The 24,563-nt window shown below is 45.4% G+C and overlaps 1 protein-coding gene across 2 annotated transcripts in view; it reads right to left on the reverse strand.

The window, feature by feature from the left end:
• The window catches only part of RAB15 (RAB15, member RAS oncogene family), a 343,974-nt gene that overhangs the window by 13,800 nt on the left and 305,611 nt on the right, over window positions 1-24,563 (reverse strand). For both annotated transcript variants that reach the window (XM_086937105.1, XM_086937106.1), the window contains exon 5: window positions 12,634-12,723. In XM_086937105.1, the coding sequence (XP_086793231.1) occupies window positions 12,634-12,723 (90 nt within the window). The remainder of the gene's footprint in view (window positions 1-12,633; window positions 12,724-24,563) is intronic.

Consider the following 24,563-nt stretch of genomic DNA (forward strand, 5'->3'; position numbering starts at 1 on the left):
CAAAGAAAAATAAAAACTGGAGGATCTGACAGCCTTATGCAAGCGCTCCCACGCATGGCCAGTCAAACATACTCTTCAACCAAGCAGCAGAATTACATCAGCAGCACTTATACTATGTGGATTAAAGCATGGCTTGTGGCTTGTGGCTTCAGGACAGGGCAAGTGACATTTTTACGCTCACCTTCTGGCCTGGCGCCGCCCAGCTACTTATGACATAAGCTGTCACTTATGCAGACTTAGGAAAGGAAACTTTATTCATGTTTTGTGAATTTGCCACCAATTACTCCGGCAAAGGAGAACCTTTCTCCGTGCCAACCTCAAGAGTGCACCTGCCGGCAGGCAGTAATTGCCAGCCTGGATCCATTAAATCCACTACTAAACATTAATACTGTCAAATTTCTCCGGATGGCAGCGACCAAACTGGATCTAGCCAACCGCACCAGTGCTACGGCAACACACTTTCAAAGACTGTAAATATTGGCCCCTGTGCTCACTATCCTCAATCGCACACAAGGGGTTGGCAGAACCGCCACGACAACGACATGATCAAAACGTCAAACCAGAGAATATTCTCACAGCGGTTTGCATAAGGGGCGGGTCTAGCCACAACTTCAGGCCCTCATGCACACTGTTCTCTAGTGTATGTACATCACTACCCATTAGAGTTTTACAATGATCCAAGCTGCTGCTTGATTTTCCTAGGCTGGCCAGCGCCCATGTTTTTTTAGAACATTTACCTCCACTCCTTGTACTGATCCACTCCAAAATGTACTGGCCGGACTGCCCCAGGCCAGTCTTAAAGTATGATATCTTTTGCTATCTATTCTCGTTTAGCTCACTGTTCTACACTTAGGCCTGTGCTATGCGAAATTTGCACACTGCTTGTAACACTTTTGTGCAAAGCTGGTCTTATTTTACGCATTGTCTGCTGGTTTTTAATCACTTTCAACAAAGATCAGCTATCTTTTCTGTCCATCATTTTAGACCTGTTTAGCATTGGGTCTGGGTTCTGTGTTTCGTGCCTTAGGCTTATTGCTCTAAACTTATACACAAAGGACAACCTCGCCATGTGCTCTATGTGTTTTCTACTTATTAGGAAAGCAAGACCTATCTGAATCTCTTCTGTCGGTACTTAGCAACGTTTTTATCATATGGTTTTATCTGAATGCTATACATTCCCATGCTTTTGTCCTGTTTGTAAAGATTTTTATTAACCATACAATAAAATTGACTAGGACTATGACATAGGATATAGTGTATTTGTAAAGTATGCACCTTGTTATCTTAGCTCTGAATAACGTATGTCTATTGTCACCCAACTCTATGGTTCTCATTCTATCAACCTCTCTAAATATTATTTAGTGACTCAGGTAATGCTTGGCACTTTTCAGCTTTCATATCTTTTTTTGCAAAGTACTTCATACTTTGCCAATATGTCTTGATATACATATAAGTCCTGAAAGTATCTAAGGTATAGAAGTGGGTGGAGATACTGAAAAAATAGCAGATGTAAATAACCAGCCAAAGGTGGCATGAGAGGTATGGAATAATTACATAGCCTACAAATTGATCATATAAATCCATGGTTTAGGTGGTATACTTTGAATACAGACTTTATCGATCCACCCCTTATTACCCCAAGAGGATCACTCCTTGTCAAAATGGACATTATGTGCACCTATGGCATGGAAAGTTAAGTATCATAGGTTGGTTCAGGTGTGTATTTTCACAACCCACATATATGACAAAAATATATGTCCACCGTCATCGTCACAGTGCTCTGGCTGGGTTCAATCAGGGAGTATTATGCGCACTATTCCCCTGTGAGGGTCTCAAGGTGCTGGGGGGGGGGGGAAAGGGGGGAGAAGCTGTGCCGGTCAGTCAAGGAGCCAGGTCTTGAGGGTCCTCCTGAAGGTGTGCAGGGGCGGCATGTCTCATGTAGGCCGGCAGCTTGTTCCATTTCTTTGCAGCGATGTAGGAGATGGTTCTTGCTCTTTGGAAGTGCGTGAGTTTGGCAAGGGCAAGGTCGGTATATCGGAGGTGCCTCTTGGGCACGTGGAAGGAGATTCTGTCGTTGAGGTATTGGGGTCTGGTGTTGTGAGGCATTTGTAGGCATTTGTAGGCATGGGTGAGTATCTTGAAAGTTACTTTTTTCTCGACAGGGAGCCAGTGGAGGTTTTTTATTTATTTATTTATTTATAAAGTTTTATAGAGTGCGGACCAGACCCAAAATAGGGTATCACAGCGCTTTACATCAAACATAAGGTGAAACATTCAAAGTGAACAAATGCAAACAGGGAAACTTTTTCTAGAAACAAATTTTCAACAGGGAAAAAACAGTCTGCGGGTAACCGGGAGTGACAATATTAAGAGAGTTTGTTCTGAAACACAAATAGGAAGACCATTCAAGTTCGTGCGGGTCATCATTTCTCTTAGGAAAGTTGAGAAGAATGTTCTGAGCCCAAAACCATTTAAATAAATGCAGGTCACACAATATGCACACCAACGAATAACAGTAGATTGGGGATTGTCGCTCTAGTGACGTGGTTGTCTTAAGTTAAGGTAGGAAATTGCTCATCAGGAATAATTTTGTTTCCTTTTTGAAGAGAGGGATAGAGGAGATTTTTCTGATGTGTGGTGGAAGGGAGTTCCAAATTCTGGGAGCTGCCCCAGAGAATGTTCTGTTGGAGGTTTTAGACTTTTTGAAACGTGCAGGTTTCAGAAGTAAATTGTTTGCACTCCTTGAATGTCTGTTTCCTCCAGATAGGCTGAGTTTTTGTGCTAGGTACTGTGGGGTGTTGTGTTGTAGAGCCTTATGTGTGATGCAGGCCATTTTTAGGTGGATTCGGGCTTCGTAGGATAACCAGTTGAGTGCTTTCAGGTGTGGCGATATGTGATCAAATGTCCTAGAGCCTGTTAAAAGGCTTGCTGCAGCATTGAGAAAGGCCTTTAGCGGGGCGGTTGAGAGTTTGGGAATACCCGCGAGGGTGGTGCAACCATACTCCAGTCTAGAAATAACTAAGGATTGGACTACCGATTTGAGGTCCGCGTTCCCAAGAAAAGGTTTCATTTTTCTGAGATAGCCGAGATGGAAGCGGGCATTTTTAGCCAGTGAGTTGACGTGGTTTTGCATGTTCAGGTTCTTATCCAGCGTGATTCCAAAGTGATACGGAGGAATCCACTACTGTTGGCGTGCAGTTCAACGCAGTGATAGTTTTGATCCATTCCTTTGTCTCAATGGTTTTCTTAGGGGGGGAGATTAGAAGAAACTCTGTTTTTTGAGAGTTTAGCTTGAGGAAGTTGGACGATAACCATTTGACTGTCTTTTCGAGGGCTGTATTCATTGAACTTAGATCTTCGATGGAGGAGATCTTGATGTAAAATTGGGTGTCATCCGCGTACATGTGGAATGATATGTTCACCAACTGTAATAGCTCGGTGAGTGGTTCGACATATAGGTTGAATAGCATGGGAGATAGTGTGGAACCTTGAGGAACTCCCAGTAGGTTAAGGGAGGACGCTGAAAGATTGTTGTTGCTCAAGTAGGATTGTGTTCTGTTTCCCAGGAAGGATTTGAACAACTGAAGGACGTTACCATAGAAACCCATCCTGTATTCTAGTCTTCTTAGTAGTTTGTCGTGATTGACCGTATCGAAGGCTGAGGAGAGGTCGAGTAACACTAGCAGGCAGGTTTTATTGTGGTCCAGGGCTTGCAGGGCGTCATCTACTATATGTAAGATGGCTGTTTCTGTACTATGCCCAGGTCTGAAACCCGATTGATAAGTATTCAGTAGATTGAAGTTCAGAATGTGTTGGTTTAGTTGTTGCTGAACACATTTTTCCAGGACCTTGGCTAGCATGGGAATATTGGTTATTGGTCGGACGTTGTTGGGGTCGGATGCATGTCAAGGGATGCCGAGGACGAGTCTGGCTGCGGTATTCTGTATGGTCTGGAGTTAGCAGAGAAGAAACATGTTGATTCCAGCATAGAGGGCGTTTCCGTAGTCCAGTCTGCTGGTTATGAGTGCGTGGGTGACCGTTTTCCTTGATTCGTGGGGCTGGGTTGCAGTTTTAATGCACTGCAGTGACACATGGCAGGGTAAAATACCTTTGTTATGTAGGAAATTACTATATATAGTTGTATGTTACCCCTGAAGTGTGCTTTAAAATCCCACATGGAAGAGTGGTGATCTAAAAATAAATAAGGCACTCTACATATTAGGGTTTGTACACCTTAATAAATAAATGAAGGCATAGATTTCTCCAAAATAGGCCATGTCAGATTAAATCTTTATTTACCACCGCCATGTAGGAATAGGTTATAAAAATGATTCTTAGTAATTTTCTACTTATTTTAAAAAAAATCGGACTTGATATCAGGTCGCATAACTAGTTAGCATAGAGGAGTCTTGTTCGTTATCAGAATTAATCAGACAAATCGCTCCACCAACTAAAACGGCCATGCACCACCACCCGAACGAGACTCCTCCATGCTTACTAGTTGTGCAACCCCCAGTTACGACCTCAGATCAGACGCGGTGACCCGCTGAATTTAAGCATATTACTAAGTGGAGGAAAATAAATTAACCTGGATTCCCCCAGTAACAGCGAGTGAAGAGGAAAGAGCCCAGCGCCGAATCTCCGCCCGGTGGCGGGCGTTGGAAATGTGGCATATAGAAGACCTACTCCCCGGGATCACTGGCTGGATTGACTTGATTGTGTACTTTTTTTATTGAGAAATTGGATTGAACAATAAATTCGGAACTGATTTTCCAACTAACAAGACTCCCAAGGGATTTTCTTTGTGTGGTATATAAAGAATAGACGATACATGAGCATAGTGCTTGGAACATTGATTATCACTGAAGGATTGATGAATCACACGCTCCTTTTGCATAGATTGTAGTTTTGTTGTTCGTGGCCCAGGGGCGGTGGGACCACACAAGTTAGAGCGTGATCAGAGCTTTGAAATAAGCATCCCGGAACGTACACCTGTGGGCACTTTGTTTACCACCCTCTCCGCGACTTAGTGTGTATAATTGACCATCAAATGAAATATAATATTCTGAACTCAAAATAGAAGTGAAAAAAGAAGGCCTATAAAATGCATGATCCCAGCAGAAGACCAGGACGTACATCTGCACCTTGCCAAATAAAGATGGCGAGTGGTTCCAACTTGTTGACAGGAGTGCACATCACAATTCGATACAATAAGTCTAATCTAAAGGTAAACATAGGTGTTGCTAATTGTGAAAATATCCTCAGTTCAGAGAGTTCCGGACCTTGGAGCGACAGTACGCTGAAAAGTCATATACACACCCTGGTTCGGGAGGCAGGGCAGTTTGTTTGTGGTTATTTACCGAAAAAGAGTGACAACTAGGTATATTCTCTCAGTATTGACTCACAGACCGCAAATTTCTACTAGGACTAGCACGAGGACCTGGGAGAGCCTAGACTGAGAAGTAACTCAGGATGAAGAGAGTTGGCCGTGGTCTACAATCTGTAACCTCTTCTATGCATAGATACTGCGACATGGATGGATGTGTATTCCCCTGTGCAGATAGTTATGGTGTATGACCACAGAAGCTTCCAGATGGTCTGGATGGTTGCTGGTTCAGAGGTGCCAGTATGCAACAAGAGTTATATTATGTTGCAAATATTTGTAAAGCGCAGTGTAGACTGAAGGCTCTCAGTGCCAGGCAAACATAACACACACAATATTAATGAGCTGCAGCAATTATAGATCAGAAAGCGAAGCCTTTAGAAGACATCTGAAGTAAGCCATATTTGGTCAGAGCGCAGTCCGAGAAGGACTGTCCCATTGCCTAGCAGCAGCAATTGAAACTGCATTGTCACAGCTTAGAGTCATCCAAGTTTTGGGAAGATCAACAGGAAACCAACTGGCAGATCTCAGTTTCTGAGAAGGGTGGCATAAGGTGATTTTCTTTTTAGCCAAAATGGTCGGGGTACTAGAATAGACTGCCTTATGAGCAATCTTCAAAGATTTGATAATGGGTGTAGTTTAATAGGCAGTCAGTACAGTGATTTAAACTCCAGGCGTATCTACGTATATTTGCCGCTTGACAAGCTGAAGAATTCCGAACATATTTATGGCAAATAGATAATCTATTCCTTGGCCTGAAGGAAAACCACACTGGTGTAATCCAGCCTAGACTGAAGGAATGCATTCATCATAGGGATTTGAAGGCTGAGTGGAATATAGATCTTTGTAGGGTCTGAAGCTGAAGAAAACAGGGTGGGACTCCAAACTGCTGTGGATGTTGATGGTGGAGTACACATGGTTCTGGGTCACTAAGAGGGTTCCCAAATAGTAGGGAGATGAGCAGTGCTTAATTTGAGCCAGTGGTTTCAGGTGAGGTCTATTCGCAATCACTGGTGGGGACCGACCTTTTTTTTCTTAACGAGACTTCAACCCAGAACAAGAGAGAGAAAAACACATAAGGGGACAAGAAGGAGGAAGAGAAAGATGGAAAACCACGGCAAAGGAACACAGAATGGATAAATAGAACCCGCAAGAGTGAGATAATGAGGCAGGGAGCGTCTAGTGGTGGATTAAAGAGGAATGAACTGGAATGTAGACTTTGCACCCTAAGCAAACATTGGGCACTGGCACTTATTCTTTTATGAGTTAAGTACTAGGAACGGGGGACCGCTAGGATCTGAGTCTTTCCAGGGCTAAGACGAAGTAAGCTGGTTGACATCCAGTAGCCCACAGATGACAGAATAGAGGCCAACAGAAAACAATGTTTAATGGAAGATTACTCTTTCTCGTTAGAGTAGGTAGAAAAGGTCTGCTGCATATGTTATGTTATGTTAGGGTGCTCTTGTATAGCGCACGACTCACCCAGGGACATCTCGGCACATACATGTAAAATCCAGCACCAAGCTGTTGCACAGCGCAAATACAGATTGAATAGGAATGGGGTCAGGAAGCAGCCATGTGGAACACCGCAGATGAAAGGTTTTGGGGCCAATTCAAGAAGGTACATTTTCATGTGAGTAACCCAACATGTGTAAATTTACTCATACACTTTGTAGTAAATTTACTACTTAGCCTATTTACCATTTACAAGTGTACCTACTATAATATGTAGACTTACTAGTCTCCAGCCCATACTTCACCTGTGAAGACAAAATTATGAGTGTAAAGTTACTACTAGTAGCTTTTCACACATAGACCGAGACCACAACCACCCGGCTAGATCTTTCTATAGAAAGGTAAATGGAAAAGAAAAAAAGTATATTGAACATGAAAGATTTGTAAAAATAATTTCATGTTAAAAATGAATTCCAATAAATGCATATATTTCTTTTTATTGTAGAAAACAGTAAAAATGCTACTGCATTATTAACTTAATTTTGAATAAAATATTTAACCAATATAAATAAGTGTAATTTATGTTTAGAAATCTCATTGAGTGACAATTTCAACCTTAAGAAGGGTATTTTTATTTATTTATTATGTATTAAAATGGCTAAATTAAGTAATAAATTAAAGGTACGTTTATGTTTTAATTAAAAAAGGGGTTTTCAAATATTTTATATTAAAATTACAAAATATTTTTATTTAGATTTTTTATCATTAAATGTTGTTTACATTTTTTTATTAATTCATTTTAACATGATTTCTTATTGGGTGTTATTTTAAGTCCCTGTTGCCATTATTTTCTTTGGGTAGCTGGCATCGTGTGGTGCTGGACTTACTCGAAGGTCTGCACAAGGATACCTTTACGACACAGTATCACAGCTTTTGATTGGGGCTTTCCACTTAAAACTTCCGAACTTCTCAGGTCCCCTGCTTCACTTTTTGCATATTATATGTAACACTTTAAGCCTGAAAGGACATTATATTGACTTCTACTCGTTGCTCCCTTGTGTCTAGACAAAGCTATGCCTGTTCGACGAGCCCTAATGAGAGAAAAGCACGTGTCAGGAGCTGCTTTGATTCTTTCCAGGTCTGCGTGGGTCGTGTTTTACCTATTCATAGCTGTAATGCTCTGCCTGAAATTGTAAAAGGCTTTTCTCTTTTTTCAGCTTTGTGTGGATGACACTAGCTAATCTTATGCCTAAAGACTTTGGTGCAAACATTTCAATAAAGCTCTGTCACTTTTCTATCTTGGCATGGATGGCTCTGTACTAATCCTATGTTGACAAAATTCTGCAAGAAAAACAGACATCTCGTCAGCAGATTCAGAGCATTGGTGGTATTGTAGGGTGTTCATATAAAGAAGCTGCTCTCCCCTAAAACTTGGAATCTACCCAGGATTCCCTGCTTCCTTTTTTGCATAATGTATGTGGCACTTTAAGCCAGAAAGGACATTGATAATATCACTGCAACATTTGCAACAACATCATTTATGACACCTGTGCATGGAATGGTGCAAGATTGAGCTACTTTATTGCCGAGTCCAGAGTCCTAAGACAGCTGCTGCCACATCGCTGTTGATGTGGTGGCGGCCATTGATTTCCTCTGGAGATCTGTTGGATCTACAGATCCTCCATGTCCCTTGATATACAAATATTTTAATCCTTAATTTCTCAAAAACTTCTGAACAGGTTTACACATAATCACAAAAAAGCGCTTTCTGGACCAAGATCTAGCTTTCTGTCAAATTGGTGTAAATCTGTGCAGCAGTTTTTGCAGTATCACTGTTCAATTTTCCTTTCAAAAAATGAATTGGAAAAATGTGTTTTGGGAGCATCCCCTTTTTCTCTGCCCCCGCTTAACGGATCACCATAAAATGTTCCGGGAAGGAGCGGATGTGGAAAAGATTTTTTGGGTAGTTTCGGCAAACAGTATCAAAGTTATTAATAAACTAGAAAAATGCTTTTCGTATAGAAACACGGTTCGAACTATAACTACCCAGTGGCACCTGCCACTGGGGGATGGATATATTATATATATATAATTTTTTTTCAAATCAAGATCCTCGTCAAAGAAGACGCCGCGCCCCACTTCAAAGTTGGTTTATGTGCTTTATTTTCGGTAGGTTTCTCCCGCCACGCATTTCGGACTTTACCAGTCCCTGATCACGGTATACAAACAGTAGTCCCTTGTTTGTTTTGCAAATTTATACTAGACAGCCCACATGGCCAGTTACGATGCATTGTGGGTGTCGTAGGCAATCACAGTATTACGTTGGTTTTCAACAATTATCATCATGCTTTCGGTTAGCAAGGTTAATCTTTGCATTTCAATTTGGGTAAATATTGGTGAGGTTTATACCAATACTAGACTGTTACTTCTTATAATAAGTAAGATAACAGTTTTAAAGGATGGACAGTAGACAGTTTGTTACATGATGTCTATTCGTTAGATTTCTGGCTGTGATTTGTTTTGATTCTGTTGAGAAGTGGTGACACCGGCGCTGGTTACCCGTGAGCAAGGTCTGAGTACAGACTGAAATGCGTAGGGCAACTGCATATTGGATAATGATTGCTGCCAAATAAACGAAAAAGCACAAGAAACTTTTACTTCTGAGTGCGTGTGGAACTTTGTCCTAAAAGGATTGTTGTGGTGGAAAATTTAACGGCTGGGGCTCCGCCATCTCTACAACGCACCGTCCTAGAGCGCCGAACGCCGCAAAACAGAGCCGCTGTGTGGGAGATATATATATATATATATATATATACACATCCAAAGAAGTTGCCCTCAACGAAGGAGCCCACGACAGGTTAGTGATGCTGGTGAATTCGAATTCAGACAGTAGCATGAACACACAGATTGTCAACAGCCTCTCTTAGGAGCCAACACGTTTCGGGCCACTGCCCTTTGTCACAGGCTCAGTTCAAACAAACTTGCACTGCCATATTGTCCACACATATTTAACCCAAAGCACCCGCCCCAGCGGGCGTGGCCACTCGCACGGCGTCGTGGGACTGGTAGTGCACAAGCGTATTTCCTCAGTGGGGTGGCAGGAATTATTGTCCATAACATCAACAAAATACCACAGTGGATTTCTGCTACACCATAGACTGTTCCGCTGGTGACTTTGTAGCCCTTCTGCCAGCACCTGTCCCATGCTTTGCGTCCACCGTTAGGCATCACCATGGTCTGTTCTTCTCAGCGGGGCTTCCTCCACGGCTGAGCTTAGCCGTTAAAATCCAAACCCAAAGAAGTTGCCTTCATATATATATATATATATATATATATATATATATATATATATATATATATATATATATATATATATATATATATATATATATATATATATATATATATATATATATATATATATATATATATATATATATATATATATATATATATATTTATATATATATATATATATATATATTTATATATATATATATTTGAAGGCAACTTCTTTGGGTTTATATATATATTAACCAAAGTGCCCTGAAGCATCGGAAGCGCACTCAACGTCACTCTGCCATCCGGCTTTAAAGATGCAGCCTGCCTTGAAGTTCCACTTTTCAATTAAAATGCGGACGCGTTTCAGGGTTCCACGACCCCTTCTTCCTGTGCTAAACAAACAGCATTTGAAACTCGCATGCCTGCTTTTCCGGTTTTTATTCATTTGCATATCTGCCCCCAGTGGGCGTATGCATGGTGCAGTGATTGTTAGGGTGCATGATGGGACACAGAGTCCTGCTGCGAGAATAAGTGTTCCTTTAGTAAGTTCAAATGTGCAGTTTGTATTACTTTTTCCCATTGTTACCTGTAGTAGGTTATGTCACAAGCAGGCAGGCTCAATTAGCATATTGAGTGAAGTGCTGATCCAGTTCTGAACACTTCAAGACGGTAGCCTCGCACAGCTGCTTTACAAGATCCTCTCCCAGCAGCATGCTCGAGTGGAGAAGTGTGGCTCACTGGTTAGAGCAGGCAGACCCTGAAGCAGAGGTCAGACCCGGGACCAGGGTTCAATTCCCGACGCGGCAGGGTCTTGAGCTCAAATGTCCACGGACTCGATAATTCTCGCTTCGGTGCCTGACCTAATCATGGGTTCACACTCTGCAACTCTGGGCATTAAGCTTGCTTAATCTCCACAACGGCCCCCGCGGCGGGATGCCTGGCTTTCACCTTGGGGATGCCCTGTAGGCGCTATCTCACAGGGAAAAGACAGGACGGGTTCCCAAGGCAAGTGCTTAGAGACCCCTGGGTGATAAGCGCTATATAAATCCAATATACAATACAATACAATACAATACATGCTCGAGTGTGACACAACCTATGAAGGTATTTTTAAGATAAGCACAATATTAAATGCACACTTGGACTTACTTAAAGGAACAATTAACGTTCCCTTTACGGACTACAAGTCCCATCAATCACCAGAGTGACAATGCACTGAGCAGACGCCCACTGGGGGGCTTGTTAATTAAAAGAGCCGGAAATGAATAGTAAAGCGATTTCTAAGTGTCATTTTTGCAGCCTCTGAAGACGGGGTTCCGACCCTGAAACGCGTCAGGCAAACTAATACAGAAGGTGGAGCGGAGCAGGAAGGCATGCTTGTGAACAATGGCTGGATGGTCAGAGCAATGTCAAGTGCTTTGCAAATGCTGCTGAGGGCATTTTGGTGATTGATTTCTGCACGGCGGCCCGGTCGTGGCCAAAGCACCATCGCCTGCTGAAAGAGCAGCTTTATTCAGCAGTGCGAGGCCCGAGTCTGAAACGAGTTTGGACACCTTGGCACAGCGATCTACAATTAATGCAGCATGCTCGAGTGTGACACAACCTACGAAGGTATTTTTAGGATAAGCATAATATTAAATGCACACTTGGACTTACTTAAAGGAACAATTAACGTTTGCTTTACAGACTACAAGTCCCATCATTCACCAGAGTGACGATGCACTGAGCAGGCAAACTAATACAAAAGGTGGAGCGGAGCAGGAAGGCATGCTTGTGAACAATGGCTGGATGGTCAGAGCAATATCGAGTGCTTTGCAAATGCTGAGGGCATTTTGGTGATTGAGATATATATATATATATATATATATATAATGTATATACATTGCGAGCGTCAAAATATTTTGAAACATTTTAATTATTTAAAATATTTGGAGTTATGCCAAGAACCGGGATGATAGGCCGATACACGGCAATATACCTAACCGGGAAAGTATTGCAAAGCCCATTGAGAATGATAAACATGTAAATACCTTTGTGTACATCAATATGTTTAAATTTGCTCATTCTAAGATGGCGCGACTATTTGCATGAATGCTGTAAGTCCCTCCTTTGTGTTATGCATTGACCATAATCATGTGATATCCCTTAAATACACTGCTGCTTGGCGCGCGATAATCGATACTGACGAAGGCTTGTAGCCGAAACGCGTTTGTTGACTCTGTAAAATAAAAAAGGAGTAGCAATATCAATGTGCCTACGAGTGCTGAAAGAAATTTTGAGGATTATGAGGGAAGGGTTATGGAGAGAGTAAGAGTGAGATAGTCGAGAGAGATGGTGGAACAGTTGGAGACAGAGGGGTGGAAAATACAGACATTACAACACCACAAGAATACATTTGAGTTGTGGATGGCGTGACAATATCTTGTCATGCTACTTCCCAAGTGCTTGTGCATCTATTACCATTCTTTCTCCATTTCCTTATTATATCTGAGTTTGCCTGCACAGAAACCTACCTTGAGCCCTTGATCTGCTCCAACTTGTCTTTTTTGACTTTCATCAGCTTTATTCCCAATTAAAATCTTCTGAACGCCATCCGGTGCGTACTATGGAGAGAAGATGTTACAGAGATGATATTTTTCAGAGCTGTGCAGCTTAATGAAATTAGTTAAAAATAGTGGCAATTTAACACAGAAATATTTCATTTTCATATACTTATTGGTTTGTTATGAACATTCAGATGTAGAGGAACATTATATCTGGGCTGCTTAGTATGGCAATCTTGAGGGTAGCCACCGCTTAGCGCTTTCGTTCAGAACTTTATTCGTCAACTCTTGTGGAGAGTGTAATGTATGAGGAAGGTGGGCATGAGTGGAAATATGCCAGAGCGACAGGTGGAGGAGCCCTGAAGATACCTCGCTGTGCTTGAGGAAATGGCGATAGACGGAGGAAGAAGGTTTCACACTGCGTGTCTGGTAATGGCGGAAGCATAAGTGTGTTAGCTCATTGAGTTTGAGGGACAGAGGAAGCGTGAGGACACTGTGTGTTTAGGAAATGCAGGAAGAGTGAAGAGGTTAACTAACTGAGTATGAGAGACTAGGGTATGACTGAGGAGGATACCATGCTTTGCCTGATGGGACTGAGGAAGAGTGAGGGGATACCTCAGTGTTTATGAGGAAATAGAGGAAGAGTGAGGAGGATATAATGTAAAGTCTGAGGGAATTAAGGAAGGGTGAGGAAGAGATCTTGCAGTGAATGAAGATAGAGTGAGGAGGACTCCTTGTAGTACCTGAGGGAATGAAGGAAGAGTGAGGAGGACTCTTTTCTGTGCCTGAAGGAACTAGCGAAAGAGTGAGCGGGCAGTGGCGTAACAAAACTTGAGGGCCCCCTCGGCAAAGCACATGGAGCCCTCCCCCCGACCGAGTCAGGACCTCTCAGGCCAGGGGCACCGCGGCCCATGCACAGTGTTGAGGGGCATCCTGGAGTGCGGGGCTGAGGCGGATAATGATACTCCACTGTGAGCAGGATACCTTGTAATGTCGGAGGGAATGAAGGAAGAGTGATGAGGACAACTCTCTGTGTGAGGGAATGAAGGAAGAGTGAGAAGGACGCCTCGCTGTGGATGAGGGAATGAAGGAAGAGTGAGGAGGATGCCTCGCTGTGGCTGAGGGAATGGAGGAAGAGTGAGAAGGACGCCTCGCTGTGGATGTGGGAATGGGGGAAGAGTGAGAAGAACACCCCGCTGTGGATGAGGGAATGGAGGAAGAGTGAGGAGGACAGCTCTCTGTGTTAGGGAAAGGAGGAAGAGTGAGAAGGACGCCTCGCTGTGGATGAGGGAATGGAGGAAGAGTGAGGAGGACAACTGTCTGTGTGAGGTAAAGGAGGAAGAGTGAGAAGGACGCCTCGCTGTGGATGAGGGAATCGAGGAAGAGTGAGAAGGATGTCTCACTGTGTGAGGGAATGGATGAAGAATGAGAAGGACGTCTCGCTGTGGAGGAGGGAATGGAGGAAGAGTGAGAAGGACGCCTCGCTGTGGATGAGGGAATGGGGGAAGAGTGAGAAGGACGCCTCACCGTGGATGAGGGAATGGAGGAAGAGTGAGAAGGACACCTCGCTGTGGATGAGGGAATGGAGAAAGAGTGAGAAGGATGCCTCGCTGTGGATGAGGGAATGGGGGAAGAATGAGAAGGACGCCTCGCTGTGGATGAGGGAATGGAGGAAGAGTGAGGAGGACAACTCTCTGTGTGAGGGAAAGGAGGAAGAGTGAGAAGGACGCCTCGCTGTGGATGAGGGAATGGAGGAAGAGTGATGAGGACAACTCTCTTTGTGAGGGAATGGAGGAAGAGTGAGAAGGACGCCTCGCTGTGGATGAGGGAATGGGGGAAGAGTGAGAAGAACGCCCCGCTGTGGATGAGGGAATGGAGGGAGAGTGAGGAGGACGCGTGGATGAGGGAATGGAGGAAGAGTGAGAAGGACGCCTCACTGTGGATGAGGGAATGGAGGAAGAGTGAGAAGGACGCCTCACTGTGGATGAGGGAATGGAGGTAGAGTGAGGAGGACAACTCTCTGTGTGAGGGAAAGGAGGAAGAGTGAGAAGGACGCCTCGCTGTGGATGAGGGAATGGAGGAAGAGTGATGAGGACAACTCTCTTTGTGAGGGAATGGAGGAAGAGTGAGAAGGACGCCTCGCTGTGGATGAGGGAATGGGGGAAGAGTGAGAAGAACGCCCCGCTGTGGATGAGGGAATGGAGGGAGAGTGAGGAGGACGCGTGGATGAGGGAATGGAGGAAGAGTGAGAAGGACGCCTCACTGTGGATGAGGGAATGGAGGAAGAGTGATGAGGACAACTCTCTGTGTGAGGGAATGGAGGAAGAGTGAGAAGGACGCCTCGCCGTAGATGAGGGAATGGAGGAAGAGTGAGAAGGACGCCTCGCTGTGGATGAGGGCATGGAGGAAGAGTGAGAAGGACGCCTCGCTGTGGGTGAGGGAATGGAGGAAGAGTGAGGAGGACGCCTCGCTGTGGGTGAGGGAATGGAGGAAGAGTGAGAAGGACGCCTCGCTGTGGATGAGAGAATGGAGGAAGAGTGAGAAGAACGCCCCGCTGTGGATGAGGGCATGGAGGAAGAGTGAGAAGGACGCCTCGCTGTGGGTGAGGGAATGGAGGAAGAGTGAGAAGGACGCCTCGCTGTGGGTGAGGGAATGGAGGAAGAGTGAGAAGGACGCCTCGCTGTGGATGAGGGAATGGGGGAAGAGTGAGAAGGACACCTAGCTGTGTGAGGGAATGGATGAAGAGTGAGAAGGACGCCTCGCTGTGGGTGAGGGAATTGAGGAAGAGTGAGAAGAATGCCTCGCTGTGGATGAGGGAATGGAGGAAGAGTGAGAAGAACGCCCCGCTGTGGATGAGGGAATGGAGGGAGAGTGAGGAGGACGCGTGGATGAGGGAATGGAGGAAGAGGGAGAAGGACGCCTCGCTGTGGATGAGGGAATGGAGGAAGAGTGAGAAGGACGCCTCGCTGTGGGTGAGGGAATTGAGGAAGAGTGAGAAGGATGCCTCGCTGTGGATGAGGGAATGGGGGAAGAATGAGAAGGACGCCTCGCTGTGGATGAGGGAATGGAGGAAGAGTGAGGAGGACAACTCTCTGTGTGAGGGAAAGGAGGAAGAGTGAGAAGGACGCCTCGCTGTGGATGAGGGAATGGAGGAAGAGTGATGAGGACAACTCTCTTTGTGAGGGAATGGAGGAAGAGTGAGAAGGACGCCTCGCTGTGGATGAGGGAATGGGGGAAGAGTGAGAAGAACGCCCCGCTGTGGATGAGGGAATGGAGGGAGAGTGAGGAGGACGCGTGGATGAGGGAATGGAGGAAGAGTGAGAAGGACGCCTCACTGTGGATGAGGGAATGGAGGAAGAGTGAGAAGGACGCCTCACTGTGGATGAGGGAATGGAGGTAGAGTGAGGAGGACAACTCTCTGTGTGAGGGAAAGGAGGAAGAGTGAGAAGGACGCCTCGCTGTGGATGAGGGAATGGAGGAAGAGTGATGAGGACAACTCTCTTTGTGAGGGAATGGAGGAAGAGTGAGAAGGACGCCTCGCTGTGGATGAGGGAATGGGGGAAGAGTGAGAAGAACGCCCCGCTGTGGATGAGGGAATGGAGGGAGAGTGAGGAGGACGCGTGGATGAGGGAATGGAGGAAGAGTGAGAAGGACGCCTCACTGTGGATGAGGGAATGGAGGAAGAGTGATGAGGACAACTCTCTGTGTGAGGGAATGGAGGAAGAGTGAGAAGGACGCCTCGCCGTAGATGAGGGAATGGAGGAAGAGTGAGAAGGACGCCTCGCTGTGGATGAGGGCATGGAGGAAGAGTGAGAAGGACGCCTCGCTGTGGGTGAGGGAATGGAGGAAGAGTGAGGAGGACGCCTCGCTGTGGGTGAGGGAATGGAGGAAGAGTGAGAAGGACGCCTCGCTGTGGATGAGAGAATGGAGGAAGAGTGAGAAGAACGCCCCGCTGTGGATGAGGGCATGGAGGAAGAGTGAGAAGGACGCCTCGCTGTGGGTGAGGGAATGGAGGAAGAGTGAGAAGGACGCCTCGCTGTGGGTGAGGGAATGGAGGAAGAGTGAGAAGGACGCCTCGCTGTGGATGAGGGAATGGGGGAAGAGTGAGAAGGACACCTAGCTGTGTGAGGGAATGGATGAAGAGTGAGAAGGACGCCTCGCTGTGGGTGAGGGAATTGAGGAAGAGTGAGAAGAATGCCTCGCTGTGGATGAGGGAATGGAGGAAGAGTGAGAAGAACGCCCCGCTGTGGATGAGGGAATGGAGGGAGAGTGAGGAGGACGCGTGGATGAGGGAATGGAGGAAGAGGGAGAAGGACGCCTCGCTGTGGATGAGGGAATGGAGGAAGAGTGAGAAGGACGCCTCGCTGTGGGTGAGGGAATTGAGGAAGAGTGAGAAGAATGCCTCGCTGTGGATGAGGGAATGGAGGAAGAGTGAGAAGAACGCCCCGCTGTGGATGAGGGAATGGAGGGAGAGTGAGGAGGACGCGTGGATGAGGGAATGGAGGAAGAGGGAGAAGGACGCCTCGCTGTGGATGAGGGAATGGAGGAAGAGTGATGAGGACAACTCTCTGTGTGAGGGAATGGAGGAAGAGTGAGAAGGACGCCTCGCTGTGGATGAGGGAATGGAGGAAGAGTGAGAAGGACGCCTCACTGTGCAACTAATGGAGGAACAAAAGGGAGGATACCTTGCTTCATCTGAGGGAATGAAGGAGAAGTGAGGCGGATACTTCACATTGTATGAGGAGATGCAGGAAGGGTTTGAGAAGCATATCTTTCTATGCATGAGAGAAATGGGGGACTGTGGGGCCAGAAGGAGAGATCTCACTGTGTGTGAGAGAATAGCAGAAGGGTGTGGAGGATACGTAACTGCATGAGGGAACAGAGGAAGGGTGAAGTGGATCCCTCACTGTGTATGAGGGAACAGAAGAAGGATGAGGAGGATCCCTCACTGTGTACGAGGGAACAAAGGAAGGATGAGGAGGATCCCTCACTGTGTACGAGGGAACAAAGGAAGGATGAGGAGGATGAGGAGGTTCCCTCACTGTGTATGAGGGAATAGAGGAAGGATGAGGAGGATCCCTCACTGTGTACGAGGGAACAAAGGAAGGATGAGGAGGATCCCTCACTGTGTGTGAGGGAATAGAGGAAGGATGAGGATGATCCCTCACTGTGTGTGAGGGAATAGAGGAAGGATGAGGAGGATCCCTCACTGTGTACGAGGGAACAAAGGAAGGATGAGGAGGATCCCTCACTGTATGTGAGGGAATAGAGGAAGGATGAGGAGGATCCCTCACTGTGTGGGAGGGAATAGAGGAAGGATGAGGAGGATACCTCACTGTGTACGAGGGAAAAAAGGAAGGATGAGGAGGATCCCTCACTGTGTGTGAGGGAATAGAGGAAGGATGAGGAGGATCCCTCAATGTGCACGAGGGAACACAGGAAGGATGAGGAGGATCCCTCACTGTGTGTGAGGGAATAGAGGAAGGATGAGGAGGATCCCTCACTGTGTGTGAGGGAATAGAGGAAGGATGAGGAGGATCCCTCACTGTGTACTGTGGTAAAATCGATTACCTATACTTAATTTGCTATCAATAATCAATAAGAATAACTCAGAAAAATAAGAGGCAAAATCCGGGATATTGAGGTTAACTCAAAAGGGTTTTATTCCTGTAAAAGGAATTGGGTTATTGGCTCGAGCCAAGGTGGCATAACCATTCCATCACCACACAGGGTTCAGGAAGGGAAGACAGACAACATATTGTTTACAGAAACACATATATATAGTCAATGCATTACAATGTATGAGCATATAGTAGGCGTAACAGCTGGAAAAGTAGAGATAAAACATGGAAACGTCATTAAACGTCATTAAAAAGGCGGTATAATAGGCGTGCATGAAGGCGTGTACTAGAAACGTCATTAATCATGAGGTCACAAAATGGGTGGATACATAAGAGAATCTTGCAATGTCAGCAGAAATTCATAGCAAAGATGCGCGCGCAGCAGATTGACGTGACTCTGACGTGTAACTGGAGGGTGAAGGGGACTTGACACTTAGCACTACAAGTGTAGACATAAGTCTGGGATGTCAGATCAACCTAATCCCAAATCGTATCTGGTATCGTATGTTTAAGGAACAGTAGTGTCTGGAAGGAAGGTCTCTCGGGCAGAGACTACTCTATACTGTCTATACTGTCTGCGTGTTGGCATGCAGGGTGAGGGGGCATGGGCCTACCATGGCAACGGACACTAGAATTACCTGCACGGAGACAGAAGAACCGGGCCCTCTGCTCCTGCAGCTGGGAGGATGTTTACTTGAGCTACGAGACAGGAATGTGTTTTCGAGGAGTGGAGCAGATAATTCGAAGGTTGAAGACGGTCTTGGCAGGCAGAGGTTAGGCTATGCGCCGGAGCCGCGCAAGGAAGTAAGGTGGGGGCCACTGGCACAGAGGTAGCCTGGGCTGAGGCCCTCGGAGTCAGAAAGCAGGAAAGAACTCGAAAAAGGCTCAATGGCATATTCTGGGCCTACTTCGCCAGAGCTGAAAAACGTGTAAAGTGTACCACAAAAAGACGGTGGCACAGCATATATAGAAACTGAATATTCAATCCGTTCATGGCGGATCTGAAAGAGGACAAGTTAAAGATGGACGCAAATGTATTTGCGTCTTCGTAGCTGGCACAGGAGGGAAACAACATGTACTGTAAGCTGGTACATGGAGATGGTGGGGTACTCGCTGGGGAACACTACTCGACCAAAAACTATATTTCCTCATTCCCTCCTTGTTCCCCACGGACCCTTCATGAAACATCGATTCTCATTAATTGATCGACTTGTTCACTTAACATCAATTGCTCTTCTTGCTTTATGCGCTTTGAATGGGAATCTGAACGTGGAACACATGAAGTGGCGCACAGGCCGCAAATTGCCGGTCCGCATTGGATACACAGGCAACAACTGAATACTACGAGAAAACCAATACCTAGGAGGGATAGGATCTTCCACCCCCAGGCAGACAACGTTGTCCAGAACCAACCGGACCAAGTCCAGGTGCCTGGAGTCTGGTGAATTAAACTTGCAATCTTATGAAGACGTGTAATAGCTTTGTACACGGATGGCGCGTTATTAGGGATGAAAATACAGCAGCTTGACCCGATGACCTTACAAGCTCCACCCCTATCTGCCAAGATGACGTCAATAACAAGACGATTTTGAAGAACAACAACCCGCATAGCGGACTGCTCCTCCGTTAAGTTACCTAGAGCTGAAGCGGTCTCAAGCACCACTGCTTCGAGGGTTCTGGTTAATCTACGGATAAGTTTACTATTTGAAACAGTACCTAGATAGGGGAAGAAACCTTTATTGAAATCAGTATATTGTTCCCATGTAGTTTCTTTATAATTGACAAGCGGGAGATCTCTCTTGTATCTATGCTTAATCAGATTGGTGTTTCTATGATAGTCGGGAGGGGCTAGAAAAACAGGTGGCAGAAGGAATGCAATATAACAGGTGCCATCCCAGTCTAAAGGCAAACGGACATATGCGGTATGACCACAAACAAAATAGGAATGACGTAGAGCCCTGAACGTGGATCTACCATGATCAGTAAATTCAACTACAGTGGTACATTTACTATGACCTACGTGTACAGAACCATTCTTGCGAACACATAGTTCACCAGTAACAGGCAATACTGCCATAGCAGGTAGAACAGGAGCAGCTTCGGATTCGACAGATAAAATCATGAAAGTGATTGTGTAATTTCCTAACCCATATACTTCATTTTCTAGATCAGTTCCAGTATCAACGGGGAGTCCCTCCTTGTCAGGGTAGCATACCTTAAGCAAGACTAAGTTCAGGTCACCCCAAACCCAGTTACCTTCATAAATAGCAGCAGTAGAAACTAGGGAATTGAGCATTTTAAACCATGCACCACATGTGCCATTGTGAGTGAACGGGTACGGAAAAAGGGGCAAAACACCCTTGTTTTCTTGGTAAGGAGGGAGTCGACCACATATCCAACAATTAGTAGCATTGGTAGCCTGATGGGAGTGATGTAACATACTAATGAAAGTGTTGTTGCGCAGCGCAAGTCTATATGATAATTCATGAGGCGGTAAGTCACTAAAAGAATGTTCAGTAGTAACATTATAAGCAGCACGCTTGAATATAGGGTAGTATATATGCAGTAGAATACCAGCAGTGATAATCAGTAAACATAGAAAAAACATAACAAGTAGTGTCACTATACAGCGACTACGAAGTGATTTGCAATACGCCTTTTTCTTATGTTGTCTTTGTCTATCTGTCTCTCTATCTCGATCTAGGGGATACATGTCAGAAACTAATTTAACCGATTCACCTAGGGGAGGACTTAAACAATTAAACTGTCTGACTTGCTAGATCGTAACTTTTGTCTGTAAATTTCTGAAGCAGTTTTCTCAACCAAAGGGAGTTTCGTATCAGTTTGTGGAGGAGGGCAGGGCTTAGTGTCCAAGTCCGAAGGAAGTCCAAAGTATTTTTTAATATGGCTGGAATGCAGCCATCCCTTCCTGCCCTCTATCTTAACCGCGGTCCTCGTTGTCAGCAAAACCAACTTCGGCGATTGCCAGCGGGGCTCCAGTGGACTCTTCCGATCAAAATTCCTCGCGTATACGAAATCGCCAGGCACCACTTCATGGGGCTTCGTCTCAGTATTGTCGGGAAAGGCTGCAGCTACCTGTGAACGACAAGATTGTAGTGCAGACATCAAGGAGGCAAGGTAATCTGTCAGCATAAGACAATCAACATCAGTTATTTTACGCGGGATGGGCGTCCCCCACATATTCGGTGGCCTACCGAAGACCACTTCATACGGGGATAGTCCAGAACGGGAATGGGCCACCATCCTCATATAGAAGAGGGCGACCGGCAAGGCAACTATCCAGTCTATACCTTTGTCTCTACAGATCTTGGAAAGTCGGATTTTCAATGTTTGATTATGACGCTCCACGAGACCTGCTGCCTCGGGATGCCGGACACAATGGAACTTCCACTGGTAACCTAACAGAAGTGTAATGTGTTTCACAAGTTCGGATGAGAATGGCTGACCATTATCTGAGTACACGATACGGGGCAGACCATACCGCGGGAAGTATTCACGAACCAACTGCTTGGCAGTGGTCGGAGCAGTGTAGTCGGGAACTGGGTATGCCTCTACCCATCGGGAAAGAGCACACACGACTACGAGAACATACTTGAATCCTCGACACCGTTCCATCTGGATATAATCCATCTGGAGGACTTCAAAAGGGTGATCGGGAGGCTGGAATCCACCTTGCTCTACGGGGATGCTTTTACCTGGATTGAACTGACCACAAATCATGCAAGTACGTACTTTCTGTTTGGCTGCTGCCCGTAAGTTTTTATTGGACCATATGTGTTGAATACTGTCTAGCATTGCTTTCTCACCAAGGTGTGCGGGACTATGTATTGTATTAATGATGACTTGTACCATAGAATCGGGGAGAAACCATATAGATTTTCCCTTCGTCATCCATCCCTGGTCTGTTTGGACCCCTCCTAGTCTAGTCCATTCCTTAATTTCATCTGGTGTTGCATGTGACTGTATGTCGATCACATCATGTGCGGGATCCCTAACTGTCATGCAGTGTGCTGGTACCTCTATTTGTGTCTGATCAGTTACATGAGTTCGGTTCTGAGCAGTTTGCTTTGCTGTTCGGTCTGCCAGGTCGTTACCCTGGGAAATGACATCAGTAACCTTAGTGTGTGCTTTACATTTCATGATAGAGATTGCAGTAGGTAGATGTATTGCATCTAACAGAGCTTGAATGAGGGGACCATGTTGGATGTTGGCACCGTGAGAAGTTAAGTAACCTCTCTCTCGCCAGAGGACTCCAAAGTCGTGAACGACTCCGAATGCATAACGTGAATCAGTATATATGTTAACTCTCTTATTCCTGGCTTGTATACACGCTTGTGTCAGAGCAATAAGCTCTGCTGCTTGGGCTGACAAAATGTCAATACAATTGGTTTCAATGACTTCCGTGTCTGTCGTGACGGCGTAAGCTGCCACTAATTCACCTGTCTTTGTTCTCATACATGAACCATCCACATAAAGTGTCAGGTCTGGATCTGGTAACGGAACATCTGTCAAGTCTTGTCTGGGTTTCGTTGTGATAGTAATAACTTCAATGCAATCATGTGCCAATGGATCTACTCCATTTACCGGCAATAACGTGGCAGGATTCAATGTGCTGCAGCGTCTGATTTCAATGTGTGGCTGAAACAATGTCAATTCATAACCTGTCAGTCTTGCTATGGTTAGGTGTTGGGTCTGAGTTCGATTCAAGAGGACTTCTACAGAATGTGGAACCTGTACTGTCAATGGATGTCCTAACACAATAGAATCACTCTGTCTGATTGCTAAAGCTGTAGCTGCAACTGATTTCAAACATGCTGGAAGGGCTTGTGCGACTGGGTCTAATGTACTGGAAAAATAAGCACAAGGCTTATGTGAACCTGCTTGTTCCTGGGTGAGGACTGACAATGCAGTACCATCACGTTCTGTAACAAAAAGTGTAAAAGGCTTACTGTAACATGGTGTTGCTAAAACAGGTGCTTGACATAAGGCTTTCTTTAAGTCTTCAAAAGCTTGTGTATGTTCCTGAGTCCAAGGGAGGACAGACGAAGTCGCTGCCTCCTGTGTTGTTAACTGGATGAGTGGCTTTGCTAGAAATGCATATTGGGGAATCCATTGTCTACAGTACGAGGTGAGGCCTATAAAGGCCCGTACCTCCTTTTGTGTTCTGGGCGGTGACATGTTTACAATTAACTGAATGCGATCAGGTGTGAGCTGTCTCCCCACTTTGGACAGCAAGTGACCCAGGTACACAACTTGCTGAACACAGAATTGTAGCTTCGAAGGAGACACCTTGTGTCCCTTGTCAGCCAGGAAATTCAAAACAATCAGAGACGCATTTTCACATTCGGGTTCGCTTCGAGCGGTGATCAGCAGATCATCGACATACTGAAGCAGAGCAGTGTGAACTGGCATGTGGATACTGTCTAGTTGTTTTTTCAATGCTTGGCTATAGATGCTGGGGCTTTCTGTGAATCCTTGAGGTGCACGGGCAAATTTAAAAGATCGTCCATTTAAACTGAATCCGAACAAATATTGGCTTTCCGGATCAATAGGGACACTGAAGAAAGCATTCTTGAGATCGATTACAGTAAAGAACGCTGCTTCGGAATCAATGGCTGTCAGTAACGAGGAGATATCTGGAACCACAGGGTACTGTGGTACAATGCATTTGTTCAATTCGCGCAGATCAATAACCAATCGATAAACAGGTGGGGAATTTTGGTCAGTACGTTTGAGAACAGGAATGATAGGGGAATTACACACATTAGAGTCGGTTTCCACGACCACACCTTGTGCGATTAGCTCGTCAATGATTCTCAGCAAAGCCACTACAGCATCTGGAGGTAACTTGTATTGTCGAATTCGTGGTAGTACCACTCCTGCTTTAAGTGTGACTCGATACGGGGTAATGTGCATGCAACCTACATCAGTGGGGCCCCGCGCCCACAGGTGGGCAGGGACGTTCTGTAATCGGGGATCCATGTCTCTCAATACATAATGGCCTTTGAAATCTCGCAAAAATAATCGTACTCCCTCGGGAGAACAACAAATAATAGCTCCTAGAGCTTTCAGTGTTTTTATGCCTAATAGATTTTCCGGACATGATTTCGTGAGCAATAAATCTGTAGTCCGTGTCAGAGGACCTACTGCAAGAGGGAGGGGTTGTGATACTTCGTTAATAATCGGTTTTCCTGAAAATCCGAGGGACACGTTCTGTGAGCCTGAGAGGGGTGCCCCTGGTACTTCATTGTGACTTAT

This window comes from Lissotriton vulgaris, chromosome 9, assembly GCF_964263255.1.
Source record: "Lissotriton vulgaris chromosome 9, aLisVul1.2, whole genome shotgun sequence".
Taxonomy (NCBI): Eukaryota; Metazoa; Chordata; class Amphibia; order Caudata; family Salamandridae; genus Lissotriton; species Lissotriton vulgaris.